The 18815-nt window shown below is 46.8% G+C and overlaps 1 protein-coding gene across 1 annotated transcript in view; it reads left to right on the top strand.

Moving 5' to 3' along the window:
• The window catches only part of CSMD2 (CUB and Sushi multiple domains 2), a 653956-nt gene that overhangs the window by 405001 nt on the left and 230140 nt on the right, over window positions 1-18815 (top strand). The window contains exons 15-19 of the mRNA XM_036829393.1: window positions 2915-3109; window positions 14473-14611; window positions 15521-15708; window positions 16406-16594; window positions 16788-16904. Coding sequence (XP_036685288.1) covers window positions 2915-3109; window positions 14473-14611; window positions 15521-15708; window positions 16406-16594; window positions 16788-16904 — 828 coding nt within the window. The remainder of the gene's footprint in view (window positions 1-2914; window positions 3110-14472; window positions 14612-15520; window positions 15709-16405; window positions 16595-16787; window positions 16905-18815) is intronic.

Raw genomic sequence — 18815 nt, 5'->3', positions numbered from 1 at the left:
TGAAGACAATAGGTGCCAAACAGGGGTCACTGGGGACCCCAGATTCCAAGCTAAAGCCCTTCCCTGATATTTCCCTCAACACCTTCTTCAGGATGCCGGACTTGATAGAAACAAGCCATCTTCCCAGGGATGCCTCCTCCAGGGCACTTGTCTTCCCATCATCTGTGGGCAGGAGGAAGCAGAGCCCAGTTCTGTCTTCCCTAATCTTCCCAGTCTAGCACTGCAGCACTGGCTTTTAGTTTATCTGTCCTCGTCCCTACTTTCCCATGAGGTCATGAGCTCTGGAAAGATGGGGGTATGTATTACTTATCTTCCTATGCCCTCTGCCCAGTGCAGGGTCTGGTACATGGTGAGGATCAGTAAATGTTTATTGAATGGAAAGATCCATGAATGGCTGAATGATCTTTCTTCCCTCCTGGGAAGTGGGAGTGGGAAAAACAAGGGTAAGAGCTGTCCCAGGGAAGCCCACTTATCCAGGATGGGGAGGGCCGAGGACTCTACAGGTTCAAAGCAGATGTGGATACACCGATGGAGGACCTGGGTCAAAAACAAATACCCATAGTCTCCGAGGAAAACCATATCCCAGTAGGTCCCCACTTTCCAGGACAGGAGCAAATGCCAAATCCTCAGGAGGAAGAGGCAGAAAGCAGCAAACCCGAATGATCAGCTCTTACCCAGCATTCCTCTCGAAGGTTCCTCCATCGTTGTAAAAATGATACACATCCAATACGTCAGTAGTCAAAAAACAGGGGCAGGTCAAGGAAGAAATGCTGACTACCACCCTAGATCCCCCCACCCAGAGATGATTCTTGCCAATATTTGGTGAACACTATTACAGACATTACAGATAATTTTCTGTGCATTTGTACAGATAGAGTGGGTTGGATAGGTAGCAATAACTTTTAAAAATCTGAGCCCCATCGTAGACCTGATGAATCAAAATCTCTAAGGAGTGAGGCCCTAGAATCTACATTTTTTACAGGCTTCTGGGGTGATTCTGATGTAGCTAGTGAAACCACAGTCCATGGGCAAGTGTTTGGGAACTAGTGTAGTCTCCCCCGCAGGACGTGCATCTCCTCAGTCACGTCCCAACTGACGATCATCTGGGAAGAGCTGGAATTTGCCCAGTGTCAGGGAGCTCGCATCCCCCACAAAACAGCTCTCTCCACAGTTAGAGAGCACTCGGGGCTTCCCCTCATGATGACCTGAAATCCGTGTCCCTGTAACAAGGCTCAGGGATCCCGTTTCCACCTCCAGAGCTCCTTAGAGGAAACCTAATCTTTCTTCCATGTGAGTATTTTGTTCAAAGATGAGAGTAGCTGCTTTTTACTGAGCACCTACTGTGGGAGCATCCTGCGGGCATCACTGCCAACCCCACAACAGAAACTTCCTAAGCTAAAATCTGTCCCTTTTCACCTGCCAGGAAACAGATTGAAAAGGTACATGGGTAGATCTGGGCAGTATTTAAATCCTTGACTTAGAGCATTTGCTTCAAGGTATTGGAAATAGCTCCATATCCCTGCTCAGTGTGTACACGTGTGTGTCTGTGTCTGTGTCTGTGTATCTGTGTGTCTGTGTGACTGATAGGGTTTTGAATAGACAAACGGCTGGACTTCTGGGCCCCAAGTGCCACTTTTCTTCCCACCCCATGTTTCTAAATGTGAGGGCAAGCTCATGGTCATAAGTTCCTAATGAGAAAAGGTTGGGAGACTGATGTCTGGGCTGACTTAAGCTTGCATTTCAGAGGGAAGGGGGTCGGGGCTCAGCTGGGATCATCCAGATCATCTCTGTGTCAGATGCTCCCTCAGCCCAGCTTCAGTAGGAAGGATCGCCAGGTTTGCTTCCAGCAAGATGATCTGACAGCCTCCAGGGCTGCTTCTGTTTCTGACTGTGCAAGTGTTTCAATCACTAGGGAATCTCAGAGGCCTCTGAAGTGGCCCACGCCCTTGCAGCCGTGGAGCCTGGTCTCCACTGGGAAGCCACCGTCCTTAAAACAGCAGGGATGCAAATAGGGCGTGGCCTCGGACTCGAGTGTGAGAACTGGGCACCCCTGTTGGAGGAAGGTTGGGAACAGGAAGAAGGAAGGGAACACAGACTTAAGGGGTACTGACCACCTGTCAGGTGTTTACCAAGCATTCGCCACTTGCAAATTCAAATCAACTTTCATGTTATTCCTATCTCAGAATGGCCCATTTTATAGGTTAGGAAACAGAGGCTCAGCAAGATTACATAAGTTGCCCAGAACCATGTAACTAATAAGAGGCAGAGCTTGATTAAACCCACAAGTATTCTGACTCTTTCCTCCCGCCCCCCCCCCACCCCCACCATGGTATTATCAATTGCCTGGGCAGAGTGAGAGGCAGCCTGACAAGGGGCGAGGAAATGAAGGGAATGGCTTCAGACAGGGTTAATTCCAGGGCACCTACTTTATGCTGCTTGGTATCTATTAGTGTCACAGGATTTAGAGCCCGGTTCACCTGCAACATAAATGATCCCACAGCTGTCTGAAGGTAGGGACGCATGGAATGGATTTGACATTGAGGACACAGATCTGCTCCTTAACCATGTTGAGCGTCAGTTTCCTTATTTGTAAACTGGGGTAATAATACCTACGTCACAGAATCATTATTTGGTATAAATGAGCCAACAGGAGAAACAACCCCCTGCCTGATCTATAAATGTGCTATAGAATGAAGTTGGATTAGGTGCTCAGGAAGGCAGGAGATCAAGTTTAACAAGTACCTGCTTTATGCCCAGTGTGGTTCTAGGGTATGTAGCTCTCCCCCCAGCATGCCAGGCTCTTGGGGAAGTGGGGGAGGTCTAGGATTGACCATGATAATGAAGCTTATTTTCTTTGGGGGTCCATCTGCACGCCAGCTCTGTCTAACCCCATCCCTGACCCTTACCCACACAGCTTTTCGACACAATGAGTGTCCAGATCCGGGCGTTCCAGTAAACGGCAAACGGTTTGGTGACAGCCTCCAGCTGGGAAGCTCCATCTCCTTCCTCTGCGATGAAGGCTTCCTCGGGACTCAGGGTTCAGAGACCATCACCTGCATCCTGAAGGAGGGCAGCGTGGTCTGGAACAGTGCCGTGCTGCGGTGTGAAGGTGCGTGCCTGCCGGGCCGGGGGCCGGGGCTGTCAGCCAGAGAGGCTGAGGAGGGGGACCGAGTGGCCCAAACCCCAGTCGTCCTCTTCTCGCAGGACATGGGACCACCCTCTCGCCCTCACGCCGGAATGGCCGGGGCTTTACAGAACCACAATGCACAGAAATTTGAATTATAACCAGAGATTAAACAGGAGAAATGCTGGTTCTAGACTGTCAGGCATCGAAAACACCTCTTCTTTCAACTGGGAATGCTCTCAATATCACAGCCATTAGGAGCCCTGCTCCCAGCTCCTGCACAGGGGAGCTCCATCAGCCCGAAGCAGTGTTGGCAGAGCTGTGAGTTTGCATGTCTTTCAAGCTGCCGGCCACTCTTTCCTTCTCCACATGCTAATTTCCCCCAATTCCCTGGGACATCTCCCAGGCTTGGCCTTGGTGTCCCTGTTAAATGCTGCCTTGATATCCTTGCAGTGAATCTCCAGGAGACTAGGGGCAGACCAGCCAGAAAAAAGACACAGCTTGAAGCAAGCACAGGGGTTGTTATGGTGTCTCCTCGGTCCTGCCTTGCCACGCAGACAGGTTTTGACTCAGTTTCAGAGACTAGCCATCTGGTCCCCCCAACTGCAGGCATGAAAAACACAAATTAAGCTTCTTAAGGGCAGGAATTATGTAAAACTTGTGCACCAAGCACAATGCCTGGCACAGAATAGGCCCTCGATAAATACTTGTGAATAATGGGTGGAAAGTGAGTCTCCCACAGACCCCTTGAAGGCAGTGACAGTGGAGGCAAGGGCTTCAGTTCCCTGCTTCTGGGACCCAGAAAGCGCCTTCCTCTTACCTCGCGTGATGGACAGAGGGTAGCGACCTAAGGGACCTCTCCATACACAGTCCCCAGACCCAAACCCGAGCACCCCGGCCAGCAAGGGGGAAGGACGGGAGAGCAGAGCAGCAAGGGGGCGTGCCTCAGGGCGACCGCTGCCCCAGAGCTGACAGGCAGGGGGAGCGGGGAGGAGAGACCACCAAGGGCACAGGGCCCGAGGCAGAGAGGGTGGCGTCAAGGTGGGCCGTCGAGTCAGAGGGACCTGGGCTGGAATCCTGGTGAGTCGCCTTTTTCTCTCTGAGCCTCTGGTTTGTTTGGGTTTTTTTCAGCTAAAAAAAAGTGGGGAGATGATAATGAGATGCACGTGTAAAGGGCACTTCCAGGCAGAGATTGAGTTCCTAGCGTAAGTGTTAGCCATGCTCTTGCTGGTGTGTAAGCTCTGTGAGGTTAGGGAATCTTCCTTGGCCTCGTATCCCCACAGCTGGCATATTGTTTGATGCCTGCTAGATGCTCAGTCAATACTGGTTGATCAATCACTGAATGAATGAATGAATGAATGACCTTTTAACTAGGTTAGAGCCTCCTTCATGGCCTCCAGAGCCCTGACTCTCACCAGACTGCCTTTTGTCTCCTCCCTGAAATTTACCCGCTGAGTCGCCGGGGCCAAGTGACTTGACTTCTCTGTGCCTCAGCTGCCCCATCTGTAAAGTGCAGTTCATAATGGGAGCCCCCTCACAGGGTGGTCGTGAGCAAGCACCGCTCCTGGAGCAGTGCCTGGCAGAGAGGCAGCGCTCAGTCAGTGTTGGCTGTGAGCATGATATTCACCTGATTTTAACCATCCCTGACACCATCAGATGCATGTTGGTCCACTTCGGGGGATCATGGGGTGGGTTCATCCTTCCAGGTGCCTGTTCCAATCGTGACACAAACAGGCGTCTTCCTGCCCCCCGCGGTCACCCAACCACGTCCACACAACCTCCTCTGCTGTTTTTACCCAGCAGAGTGAGCACTTTTGGAAACAGCATAAGCTTTGGTGTCAGGGAACCATGAAACTCCTATCTTTGCCCCCTCCCAGTTGTGGACCCGATGGGTTGGGTAGCTCCCTCGGCGGCAGCAGGGGCGTAACCACGCGTGTCTGATGGGGTTGTTTGGGGGTGAGGCAGAGCCCAGGGTCTGGGGGCTTGTCGGTCAGTGGTCTCACCTTTCCTTCAAGCTGGGCCCCTCATTCTCCCTCATGCTCTCAAGTCAACCTCCTCTGACTTCTTTGGTTTTCCTCGTGGTCCATCTCATCCAGGACATCTTCCCTGCTGTCTCCCACTCACCTGATCTCTCCTTCCTCCTGGTTCCCTTGCTCTATGGGCCACCGCCGGACCACTCTATCAGATACTTGGTCTCACCATGACTACATTTTTCTTTACCAGTTCCACGAGTCTTGGCCCTATCTCCCAACCAAGACTATAGGACTTCCGGGGCAGAAGCCCAGGCCACAGTGCCCCTGAGCCTGCGGGGGCTCAGTCCCAGTGGAGTTGACCCCCCTGAGAGGGACCAGGACTTGGTAACTACAGAATCCTCCTCCCCACCCTCCACTTTCCTGAATCAGGTGCTCCTAGACCATAGTTCTGCCGGTGCAGTGAACCACTCCAGACCATGAGTGCATGTGCAAGAGAACTCGACCTTCATTAAAGGACCTTAAGCGGTTCACCGTTTCATAGGCTGAGTCTTAATTTTGAAATTAGAGCTGTCTCATTCATTCTGTCCCTGGGGGGGAAAATGCTTAGGTTGGGGGACAGTGTACAACCAGAAATAAGGGGGCAGCCTGTTGGAGAGATGCTGACTTGGCACAAGGGGAGACTGCTCAGTCTTCCTAGAATGACGGGCATTTGATGCCAACCTGGTTTCCGGAGACCTGGGGAGCAGCAGATTAGAGGGCCAGAGTGAGAGCCGGACAGCACCTAGGGTGGCCAATTCTGGACTTGAAACCGTAGAGCAGACAGGGTAAGAAGATCCTGGAATCTGGCCCCTCCTTGGCCCCTTTCCCTCCTGTGTTGAGCCTTGGAAGAACGCTGCTCTGTAATCAGCATCTTTGTCTTTCCATTTTTTCTAGTTTTGTTTTTGATTAAGTATCCCCACCTTGTGGACAATTAAATGTGGAAGCTAATGATCTTTTAAAAAATCTTTTAATATATGCTAAGAGCCTCTTAGCTTTTGAGAGGCTATAAAAGGACAAGGGAGAAAATGGCTTCTTCTCCTAAATTTAGAAAGAAGCATGATCATCTGGCTGATCTAAAGCAGAAGTTGCAAACTTTTTCTTAAAGGGCTAGCTAGGAAGTGTTTTCAGCTTTGAGGGCCCTAAGATCTCCCCTCGACTCTGCCATCGTTATGCAAAAACAGCTTTGACAAAACAGAAATGAATGGGTCGGATTTGGCCCCTGGGCTGTAGTTTGCTGACCCCTGATCTACAGAACAGAGGACATAAGGGATCCACATGTTTAAAATCAGAAATTTCCTAAGAAAGACTTCCAAGGAGTGAAACAGCTACAAAGGAACGCACGGTTCTCACCGCGGTATTCATCTCTTCCTTGTCTCTTGTAAGGAAGAACGAACTAATTATACATCACTATGGTAGGTGGTTTACAGGTGTCACCTCATTTCAGCCAGGTACCAGTCTAGGTAGCAGGTGTTGTTATTGTCCCATTAAAGCACAGAGAAGCTAAGTCACTTGCCCAGCGTCCTCCCAGCTTGTAAGTGACAGAACCAGAATCCAAACCCAGGCTCTTGGCTACCCCGTTACTGTATTTTTCTTGAATTATATCACTAGAGAGAATATAATTTCAAACATATTTGTAAAAGACTTAAAAGCATCCACAAATAGGATGAAAAGCAGGTTTTCTACTTTCCATATCCCAGTAGAAAATTAAAACAAAAGGAAACATATTGCCTATCATAAAAGACAAAGGAAATAGGACACCATGTGGAAGCATCAGAAATTGACAGCATAAAACGAAATGACAGCAGTAAGACAAACATACCAGTTACGATAATAAAGTAATTAAACTCCCTATTAGAAGACAAAGACTCTCAAACTGGGTTTAAAAAAATATGCTGTTTAAAAGAAATACATGGGAAAAAAGGAGATAAATTATCTACAGTGAGTATGTATTTTCATTTTTAAAGTAATACTTGGTAGTTGTAAAAAATGTAAACAATACACAAGTGCAAATAAAGTTAAAGTGGAAATATTCATTTCCTAATCCCACTCCCCGGAGAAAAATGGCGTAACACTTTGGTGTAGACACGTCCACATTTTTTTCTCTCTGTATGTAAAATAAATGTGTTATTTTTATAATTTTTTTAAAAAGTCTTCTAAAAAAGAAAGGTCAGTTCTCCCCACTCCCACAAGAGGAGTCTAAGTGATGGTGGTAGTTAATTTAGGCCTCTGAGGAAGAAGGGTAGTTACTGCGTTTCTAACATTATTTCATTTAATCTTCTTGTCACTCTTGTGAGAAAGATTATTATGCTCTATGCATGAGAAATCTGCAAACCAGCAAGGTGAATTGACTTGCCTGCGATTACCCAGCTAGTAATAATTGAGCACTTACTATGTGCTAAATACTAGGCCAAGTGCTTTACATACATTGTTCTATTACATCTTCATGATGACCCTACAGGGGAGGTACTGTTATGATCCTCACTTCACAGATAAGGAAACTGAAGCACAGAGTGGCTAAGTAACTTGACCAAGATCACACAGCTAAGTGAACGGGAGAGTCAGGATTCAAATCCAGATATTTTGATACCAAATGATCACTTTGAACCACCAAATGCGGTCTGACTCCAAAGTTCATTCTCCTTTTGTTCTACCACAGAATGGTGGAGGATAGGTGGTGAGGGGTATGGGGGGGTGGGTAGTGGGGAGGCAGCGCTGGAGGGAGTCAAGGAAAAAGCTTCCACTGCTTCTAGATATTCACACTGAGACCCCTTTGAGGGCAGTAGTCAGGGGGTGGGGGGGGCATTCCCGCATCCACCCGTAGTGGTTAGAAATGGAGGCTCTGGAGCCAGACTGCCTGTGTTTAAATCCTGGCTCTGCTGCTTCCCTGCTGTGTGTTTCTGGACCAGTTACCTAAGCCCTCTGTACCCGTTTCCTCGACTAGGAAATGAGGCTAACGCCAGTACCCACCTTAAAGTTTGCTGTGAGGGTGAACATACAGGAAAAGCAGAAGCACATATCAATTAGCATGCGGCTTGTGAGGGCTCAGGGAGCACGAGTTCCCGGCATCACTCTATTCCATCACCACCCCCATCTGCCCTTTGCCTCGTACAACTATAGCATCCAAGGTCAGGAGAGGTGGATCCTCCCTCACAGGGGACACCAGCCCCTCATCAGAAGCCCAGCGCATTAGCCATCTCATGCTGCCATAACAACATACCACAAACTGGGTGACATAAACAACAGAAATGTGTCTTCTCATGGTTCTGGATACTGGAGGTCCAAGATCAAGGAGCCAGCAGGGTTGCTTTCTCCCGACACCTCTCTCCTTAGCTAGCAGATGGCCATCTTCTTGCTGTGTCCTCACATGGCCTTTTTCTCTGTGTACATGCACTCCTGATGTTTCTTCTTCTTGTAAGGACACCGGTCCTTTTGGATTAGGTCCCTCCCTTATGCCCTCATTTCACTGTCGTGATGTCCTTAAAGGCCCATTTCCAAAGCCAGTCACATGGGAGTTAAGGTTTCAACCTATGAATTTGAGGAGGCACAAAATGCAGTATTTCGTTCCTTCCACAAACTATTTATTGAGCACCTACTCTGTGTCAGGCACTGGGATAAGGCACTGGGTACCTCTTTTGTCTTATTGCTGAATTCTTCTCCCTGTTCAAGGCAGGACCCTCTCCTCTTTTTTTGTCTTTTCCGTGTGTGTGTGTGTGTGTGTGTATCTATGTGTATATCCTTCTTTTCACCCTAACAATTTTAATGGAAAATTTCAAACAGAGAGAATAGTATAGCGAACCCCACGTACCCAACACCTGGCTTCAACAATTATAAACTCATGGCCTATTTCATTTCATTCATACCCTCTGCATTACCAGTATCTCCCACCATTACCCTGCTCTGGGATTATTGTGAAGCAAATTTCAGGCATAATATTTCATGCACAACATTTTAGTGTATGTTTCTAATGGATGAAAAGAACTCCTTAAAACAGAACCACCATGCTATTATCTTAAAATTATGAAAATAATTACTTAATACAATCAAGTTTCCATGATTATCTATCTAACCCTTTCTTTCATAGTATTTTTTAAAAAGTCAGAGCCCTAGGGAAGCTGATATGTCTCAAGTCCTTTTTAATCTGTAGGTGTCTGCCCACCCTCTTGCGATATTTTTGTTGGGGAAGCCAGGTTGTTTATCCTGAGGAGTCTCCTGCAGTCTGAATTTTGGCGATTACGTCCCTAGGAGGTTGCTCAACATGATCCTCCCTCTCTTATATTTCCTTTAATTGGCAGTAAGGTCTAGAAGCCTAATCAGATTCAGGTTCTGGTGTTTGGCCAGAATATTTTATAGGCAGGGCTCTGTGCCTCTATCAGATGCATGTAATGTCTAGTTGTTTCTCTTTGGGTGATGTTAGGAGCCATCAGTTTTCATAGCCTAGAGATTACAAAATGGTAACATTCTATCTCTTCTTTTATAAGCTGGAATACTTATGGAAAACTTGCCCTGATCAACTATTTGGTTACCCTGAGGTATAGTTCATACAGGAAAGACAGGAGAAATACTTAATTATTTTCCTTTATTTACCAGTTTTCATATTAATGGGTTGACTCTATCGTCTTCCAAAGTTGAACGTTTTTTTAATATCATTACAATCCAAAGGATTGAAACATATTTTATGCATTTAAATCCATTGCAGTTATTACTGTAGTCAACGCTCAAATTGTCCCACTGGCCGGCGGGAGCCTTTTGAAATTGGCCCAACCTCATCTTGTACATTTTCTGTCCCTGACCTAAAATCAGCTGTTTCTCCAAGGAGTCCTGGTTCCTTTTAGTGAGAAATGATATTCAGAATCTGGGCACTGGCTCTGCTTATTACTATTGAGTAGGTCCTTATTTCTAAACCTTTTCAATGAACAGAGCTAAGAAATATTTTTTGAAAGATAAAATGCATCATGGGTTCATTTCATTTCAAATGTAAGAACATTTTTTCTTTTTCACTGAACTTCCTTGATGTCATATCTTTATCTTCTTTCACTCTTGCTGGTAATCCCAGTTCTCAACACCAACATAATTTCCCATTCCTTAATATACACCCAGGAGTCTCAAATTGTAATACCAGTACTACCAACAGCAGTACGATTATTGAAAATCGTTTTTGTGTTTTTCCTTTCAATTCTTCTTGTCTGTACATCCTACTAGGGATGGACTATCAAATTACTGTGTTTTAAAATCTCTTTAACTAGTTTCTTCATGTATGATTATGCTACCAGCTGATACAGTATTATATTCATTTATTTTACACTGCTTTTAAGTTTTGAGAAATCGCTTATCAGATTTAAATCTTTTTTCATTAGGTAAAATATTTACATAGTTCCAAAGCTAAACCTCTAAAAGAAGGTATATTCTGAGAAAGTCTAACTTCTACCTCTATCCTCTCTACCCTGGCCCCTCCCTCCATCCATAGGTAATCTCTCGCATTTTGAGTTTGCCCTTTCATTGATTGTTAATATGAGAAAATATGTGTGTGTCTCCCACCCTTTTCTTAGATAAATGGAATCATTACCCTTGCTTTTACTGCTGTATCTTGCTTTTAGTCACTTAATAAAATATTCTGGGGACCACTCCATGACCTTATATAGAATAATCCTTATTCTTGTTTTATAGCTGCATAAATAGTCCATGTTGTTGATTGCCCCAATTCATTTAGTCAGCTCCCTATTGCTGAGCATTCTGGCTGTTTCCATTCTTTGGCTGTTATAAATAGTACTGCGTTATGTAGCCTGGTACATATATATGTCTTTGCATATTTTTGCCAGTGTATCTTTAGGACAGAGTTCTAGAAGTAGAGTTGCTGGGTGAGAGAATAAATGCCTATGAATTTTGCTGGATGCTACCAAATTTCCCTGCGTAGGGTTTGTGCTCTTTTGCATGTCCAGCAGGAAAGTACTAGAATTCCTGCTCTCCCTCGGCTTCACGAGTCATCAGACTTTTTGCATTTTCCCTACCTGATGGATAAGAAATAATTTCTCGGTATAGTTTTGATTTGTATTTATTTTCTCAGTAAGAGGGAGGTTGAGCATCGTCTCAAATGTTAAAGAGACACTGCACTTAGGAATCCTCCCCTCCTTCTCCCTGCCTGGCAACCACCACCCTGGGATATGAAGATTAACTAGAGAGAGTGAAGGACTGAATAAATGGAGAGGCTGTTTGCCAATCACCTCAGCAGAGAAGAGAGGAACTAGCCAAAGCGATAGAACGACACAGCAGAGAAAGAAAACAAATGGTGGCCACCAAAGGAAAGATTTGAGTTTCCTTCTCTGGAAAGTTTAGATAGGGCTTTGTTGATGTACATGACTGAATAGAGAGTAGCCTTGTCGGGCAACGGTGACTCTGTGATCTATGGCTTCCTGCAAAGTGAGTGACAACATCGCAGTCCAGCAGCCAAAGAGGCTGGGTCTGTGCTGAATGGGAGCCAAGAAAGAATCCCCACTCTCTTCTGAGGCTCTGTGCCTGCCTGGGGACCCAGGCACATCGCAGCAGGCATGCCCCTCCCCACCTCCAAGGTCTGGAAGAGTAGAGCAAAGTATTAGTAGTTTCAGTGCCATGGATGGATGGGTTTTGAAAACAGGTTACTCAGGAAATAACAATACCTATAGGCAATTTATGCTTTCAGTGTTTGATAGAGGTGCTATGTAATTTCTCAGTTTCTCCAAGCCTCAACTTACTGAAAATGGGATAATAATCCCCGCCTATAAAATCAGGATAATAATGGTTATGTACCTTTTAATGTTGCAATTGTCACAAGGATAATCCACGTTAAGCCCAACACATAGTAAACTCAGTAGCAGTGAGCTCATACCTATCAGCTGTGGTTGTTGTGCTGTTATGTGCTGCAGGGGGATTTGGAGACAGAGGTCTTGAAGTTAAATCTCTGCTCTAACTTTATTAGCGCTTGATCTAGTCTATCAGCCTACTTAGCCTCAGTTTTCTCCTCTGTAAAATGGGAATAACTTCATAAATGCTGTGCACATTTAAATGAGATAACACGTGGGATGGATTGGGTGGGATGGATTGGGAGATTGACATTGATGTACGTACACTACTATGTATGAAGTAGATGGCTGGTGAGGGCCTACTGTGTAGCACAGGGGGGAAAAAAAGAAGGTACAGTCTGTTTGCAGGACATATATTAAGTTAACCTTAAAAATGCATTCCAACATACATTAGATGCAGACAAATACTGTTTGATTCCACTTATATGAAGTACCTAGAATAGTCAAAGTCATAGAGACAGAAAATACCTTGGTAGATGCCAGGGGTGGGAGGGTGGGGGGCGTGGGGAGGAGGCATGAGGGGTTAGTGTTTAATGGGGACAGAGTTTCAGTTTAGGAACGTGAAAAATCCGGAGATGGATGATGGTGAGAGTTGCACAACAGTGTGAATATACTTAGTGCCACTGAACTGAACAGTTAAATATGGTTAAAATAGTATGGTTTATATTGTGTGACTTTTACCACAATAAAAAAAAAATTTTTTTAACGAGATAACGTGTAAAGCAGGTAGCATCGTAAGTCATCAGTATGAGTTGTCTACTATTAACATCATTATTATTCTTTTGTCTTCTTTGTTAGTTAAACTTTCTAATATAATTTACTATTAAGAATGCTTGACAATTCTTCTAGATATTTTCAGGAAGGTTACAGAATTGAGAGAGGAAAGGTGTGGTACATTTGGCTATGTTTTATGAGACTGATTACTTGGGGAAATTTGCAAAAATTTGCAGAGATAGGAATGTCGGTAGTTCCTTATCCCCTTTCCTTTCCAGTCTTGTTCAGCGCATTTTGGGCATCTGGTAGCACCGCAGTAAGGGGATCCCAAGGAAGCATGGTTTCTTTTAAAACTGGGATGCTGCTTAGGGTATGATCTCTGGTTTTATGCTGTCTTCCTAGGTCTGAATCCAAGTTCTACCACTTGCTAACCCTAGTTAGCAAAGGCTAGTTACTTAATCTCCATAAGCCTCCGCTTTCTTAGCTGTAAAATGGAGTAAATAATAGCACCCGCCTCACAGGGTTTGTGTTTTGTGAAGATCAAACCTGATAGACATGTGAAGCTCAGCGTGTGACAGGAGCAGGCTCTCAGTGCATGGCCGTGGTGGTGACAGTGGCAGTGGCTTTGATGCTGGTGGTGATCAATCGCCTCGTTATCAGTCTCAGGGAGGGAGGTGCCTTATCAGGGTGGGCGAGGTTACACTGTACTAACAAACAACCGCAGAATCTCAGTGGCTTAAAAACAGGAGTTTCGCTCTCACACAGACTACTCAGGCTACATGTGTGACCTGGGTCACGGGGCTCTGCTCCTCAGGGTCACTTAGACGCCCAGGCTGATGGTACTTCCTTCTAGACTTTCACAGTCACAAGCTGCAGATCACACACTGGCGCTTCACGTCCCCATGTGGACGTGACACGCATCACTTCCACCCTCGATTGATTGGTCAAGGCAGTCACGTGGCCTTGCCTACATGGACACAAAAGGGTGGACAATGAAATTCAACCACGTGGCCTGAAGGCGGAGCACTGGAGCAGCTCTAATGACCACCACGGGGCCAAGGGTCTGGTTGCAGGAAGAGGCAGGAGTGATGGGAAAGATGGGAGAGAATGGAATGGGAAACTGAGGGATGGGAACATGGGCAGAGAGAGACCAGAAGACTGAGATAACAGGGTTTGCAAGCTCAGAGCCAGCGTGATGGGTGCCTGAACCCTGGGGGTCTTGTGGCTTTGCCTGCCGTGACTACACTCATCCTTCCATCCACTCATTTATTCATTCAAGCAATGGTCACTGAGGGACAGCCGTGTGCCAAGCACTAGGCTAAGGGCTGGGGGTTCCGAGTGGCATAAGACAAATTGTACGGCCCCTGCCCTCAGGGAGCTCGCAGTGGAGCGGGCTGTGTGCTCCTGGACCAGAGCACCGGGTGCCAGCTGTGCCAGGGTGGGCCGGGCTTATGCCTCTGCCAGAGGCCTGATGATTGAGTCAGGAACAAAGAGAGAACCAGTGTGACCCAAATATTAGTTGTACTTCAACACTTCTAGAATGGCAAAGGACTTTGTTTAAAGGATTCTTTTCATTCCTCCTCTCTGGCCCTTCATAAAACTCCAAGTGATGTAACTGGACATATCCGTAAAGGACCCCAAAGACAGAACTCACAGTTTATACAGTTTATGTAATTCTCCATAAAAACAAAAACAATACTTGCTGGCAGACACGTTTTACAGAGAGATTTTTTTTGTTTATTTATTTGTCCCCCCAAGAAACCTGCTTCTCTCCCTTCTGTCCCCCCAGCTCCCTGTGGTGGTCATCTGACTTCGCCCAGTGGCACCATCCTGTCTCCGGGCTGGCCTGGCTTCTACAAGGATGCCCTGAGCTGTGCCTGGGTGATTGAAGCCCAGCCAGGCTACCCCATCAAAATCACCTTCGACAGGTGCTTGTAACCACAACCTGGGGGTGGGGATGAGGAGTGATATCTCTGCAGTGGTGTGGGAGGGAAGCTGGGGTGGGTGACGGACCAGCACCGATGCTGGAATGTCAACAAGGTCAGACGACACTCGAGTGGCTGCCCTGGGTGGGGTGGGGGCAGGCTGCACTGGCTTCGCCCTTGGCCTTGGTTCCATCTCAGTAGTGGGGTCTGTGATGTTTAGGAGACTATTAGTATCTGAGGAGCATAGCCCTGACATTTCCAGTGTGGGAAGGCGATCTTCCTCACCTCTGACCCAAATCCTGCTCGTTTTCCCCACTTCTAACTCCCACCCTGGCTGTGCCCCTCGGGTGGGGGAAGTAGCCACCCAAGTATGATCACAAACTTCTCGTAGACAAAGCGTTCGTGGCCTAGAATAGCCGTTGCAAACTTTTCTGTGAAGGGCCAGGTAGTAAATACTTTAGGTTTCATGGGACACTTGCTGATATCTGTTGCATAGTCTTTGCTTTTTAACAAAAAAGAAATACTGCTTTATAAATGTAAAAACCATTCTTAGCCCTTAGGCCATACAAGAACAGACTCTAGACCAGAATTGGCCCTGGGGCTGTAGTTTACTGACCCCTGGCCTAGAACATTCTGACTCCCATGAGGCTAGTCACTGCGCCTCTAGGTCTGAAGATGGGTCACAGCCCAGGCCACAGAGAGGACTGGGAGAGCCGCATCCAACCGCAGGAGGAGGAGGGTTCAACACAGTAGGGAAGGTCCTCCCGCATCTCCAGTAAATGTGTGCAGATTATACTAAAGTATCCCAGCCTGCCAAAACCCAGTTGTTCTGAAGCCCAGGTCAGGCAGGGCCTTTTGTCATTTGCAAATTAATGAAGTTTCTCAAGACGTCTTCATTTCCATCTTCGGCAGATTTAAAACTGAGGTCAACTATGACACTCTGGAAGTGCGAGATGGACGGACGTACTCGGCGCCCTTGATCGGAGTTTACCATGGGACCCAGGTCCCCCAGTTCCTCATCAGCACCAGCAACTACCTCTACCTCCTCTTCTCTACCGACAAGAGTCACTCAGACATCGGCTTCCAGCTCCGCTATGAGAGTGAGTGTCGGGGCGTCAGTGACAGGGTCGGCCGCGCGGGGAAAGGACCAAGGGCTGAGCTCCGCCAGGAGGCCCCGCTCGGCCGCGTCCCCGTGGCGTTCTCAGTTAGGCTGTGCTCCTCGGGAGGTGCTTCTTGTTCTCAACATCTCTCAGAGCTCAACTTTAGAAAGAATGGAAGGTCCCCCTCTGTGTGCAGATGACTGGACGCCGCCATGCTGGGCACTCTGTGGACAGGGTGCTTGACAGATGGTGACGTTGAAGTGAGACGTCATCTCCTGCTCCCTCACCCTCTCTCATCACCTGCATTCATTGCTGGTGCCTCGACTGAAAGAGCTTGTTGATTCAGTTCTTTGCGACCACTCTAGTAACTTAGGGCCGAGAGCACCATGAGGAAGAGGGTCATTTTCTTACCCGTGTTCGTATCCATAGCCCTTAGCATGGCGTCTAAGCCACAGGGCACACTTCACTGATGGTTACTGAATGAATGATGAATGAACAAATGATGAAGACCGCTTGTTCTCCCTGACAGATGGGTCTTCAGATACCCTCAGCAGATACTGACAGCCACATTTGAGGAGGGGGCAGATGACAACTCCAGCCTTCTCTCACTCAGGGCTCTCTCCCCCCTCCCTTTGTGAGTCAGCTGGGGTCCCTCTACGCTCACAGTGAGCTTCCAGCTGTGGGCTCTCTATTCCAGCTATAACACTGCAGTCAGACCACTGTCTGGATCCAGGGATCCCCGTCAATGGGCAGCGTCATGGGAATGACTTCTACGTGGGCGCCCTGGTGACCTTCAGCTGTGACTCGGGCTACACACTAAGCGACGGGGAGCCCCTGGAGTGTGAGCCCAACTTCCAGTGGAGCCGGGCCCTGCCCAGCTGTGAAGGTGAGACATACCAGCAGGGGGCGCTAAAGTAGAGGACTCCTTTCCTGCCCTGAAAACACAGGCACTGACCCCCTTGACCCTGTCAGTGAGGGTTGGAGATTTGGACGAGATGGGGGCTGGGATCCCAGGGGGACTGTGGGGGAAGCTCCCTGGGCCGCTCCAGTCTTTCAGTGCCCGCTTCCCTCCTCTCCAGCTCTTTGCGGTGGCTTCATTCAAGGCTCCCGTGGGACCATCTTGTCACCGGGGTTCCCTGATTTCTACCCCAACAACTTGAACTGCACCTGGATTATCGAAACATCGCATGGCAAGGGTAAGTGTTTAGGCCCATGGCAGGTATTGGGATGCAACATGGTCAGGGCCCCAAGGTCCCCAGGTCAAGATGACCTCAATGGGGATCTCCCTCTCTAGTGACCTCTGGGCTTAGTCTGAATTTTTCTCACCAACCAGAAAACTCCCAGAACCTTCCTATCTCTTTGAATCACAGAACTCATTCAACAAATATTTTTCAAACCTAAAATCTCCATTCTGGAAGAGATCTTAGAGATTACCAGCTCTCAAACCTACTTAATTCGGTCGGGAATCTTCTCCAAATCACTCCGCACAAGATGGCAACACACCTTCTGTCTAAACACCCCCCGTGGTGGAGAGGTGACCAACCCACTCAACAAAGGGGCACCTATTCTCATTTTCTGCTAGATCTGACCCCTCCTAATAACCTGAGACTGAGTTCCTTGTACTGAGCCCAGCCCTGGAGGAACATAGGCTGCCTCTGCTCCCTGTTCCTCACATCCAGCCTTCAGGTATTGTACGTGGCAATCCTCTTCTCACAGAACTCACACGGTTCCTCAGGGGAGTGTTTTCATATTCCTCACCAGGCTGGCCTCTTGCCCTACCTTCCCTGACATAAATGACCTTTGAGAGTCCCAAGTTCAAAGTAAGGGTGCTGACTACAAATAAACATTAACTAATATACTCTTTCACTCCACAAATATTGATTGAACTCCACCTATGTGGCAGACCCTGGGGCTGGGAATACACAGTAACCAGGCAGACATGGCTTCTACCCTCAGAAGCTTGCTCCGAAGTTCATCTAGAGTCAAGGTTCTTCGTTTTTTGTTTTTTGTTTTTTAACATCTTTATTGGAGTATAATTGCTTTACAATGGTGTGTTAGTTTCTGCTTTATAACAAAGTGAATCAGTTATACATATACATATGTCCCCATATCTCTTCCCTCTTGCATCTCCCTCCCTCCCACCCTCCCTATCCCACCCCTCTAGATGGTCACAAAGCACCGAGCTGATCTCCCTGTGCTATGCGGCTGCTTCCCACTAGCTATCTATTTTACGTTTGGTAGTGTATACATGTCCATGCCGCTCTCTCACTTTGTCACAGCTTACCCTTCCCCCTCCCCATATCCTCAAGTCCATTCTCTAGTAGGTCTGTGTCTTTATTCCCATCTTTCCCCTAGTTTCTTCATGACCTTTTTTTTTTCCCTTAGATTCCATATATATATGTGTTAGCATATGGTATTTATTTTTCTCTTTCTGACTTACTTCACTCTGGAGAGGGTGTGGAGAAAAGGGAACCCTCTTGTACTGTTGGTGGGAATGTAAATTGATACAGCCACTATGGAGAACAGTATGGAGGTTCCTTAAAAAACTAAAAATAGAACTACCATATGACCCAGCAATCCCACTACTGGGCATATACCCTGAGAAAACCATAATTCAAAAAGAGTCATGTACCAAAATGTTCATTGCAGCTCTATTTACAATAGCCAGGACATGGAAGCAACCTAAGTGTCCATCAACAGGTGAATGGATAAAGAAAATGTGGCACATATATACAATGGAATATTACTCAGCCATAAAAAGAAACAAAATTGAGTTATTTGTAGTGAGGTGGATGGACCTAGAGTCAAGGTTCTTAACGCAGTTTGGCAAATACTCTAATGTTAGACCCCTACACTAGAGGTTTAGATTTTCTATGTTGGAGGTGGAACCAGGCAACTATGTTTTTAGAACACTTCACTAGTAACTGTGATGCGTGCCTTTAAATAAGAACCTCTGATCTAGAAGAATTAACGTGTAGAAAATCCAAGAATATCTTTAAAGGGAAGAGCAACCCTTCCAGATATTAAAATGTTATAATGGGATAAAATAATTTTAATGATGTGGTATGAGTATAGGAGTGGACAAACAAATCAGTGAGGGAGAATAA

This window comes from Balaenoptera musculus, chromosome 1, assembly GCF_009873245.2.
Source record: "Balaenoptera musculus isolate JJ_BM4_2016_0621 chromosome 1, mBalMus1.pri.v3, whole genome shotgun sequence".
NCBI lineage: Eukaryota > Metazoa > Chordata > Mammalia > Artiodactyla > Balaenopteridae > Balaenoptera > Balaenoptera musculus.
This window is presented reverse-complemented; position numbering and strand designations above follow the sequence as displayed.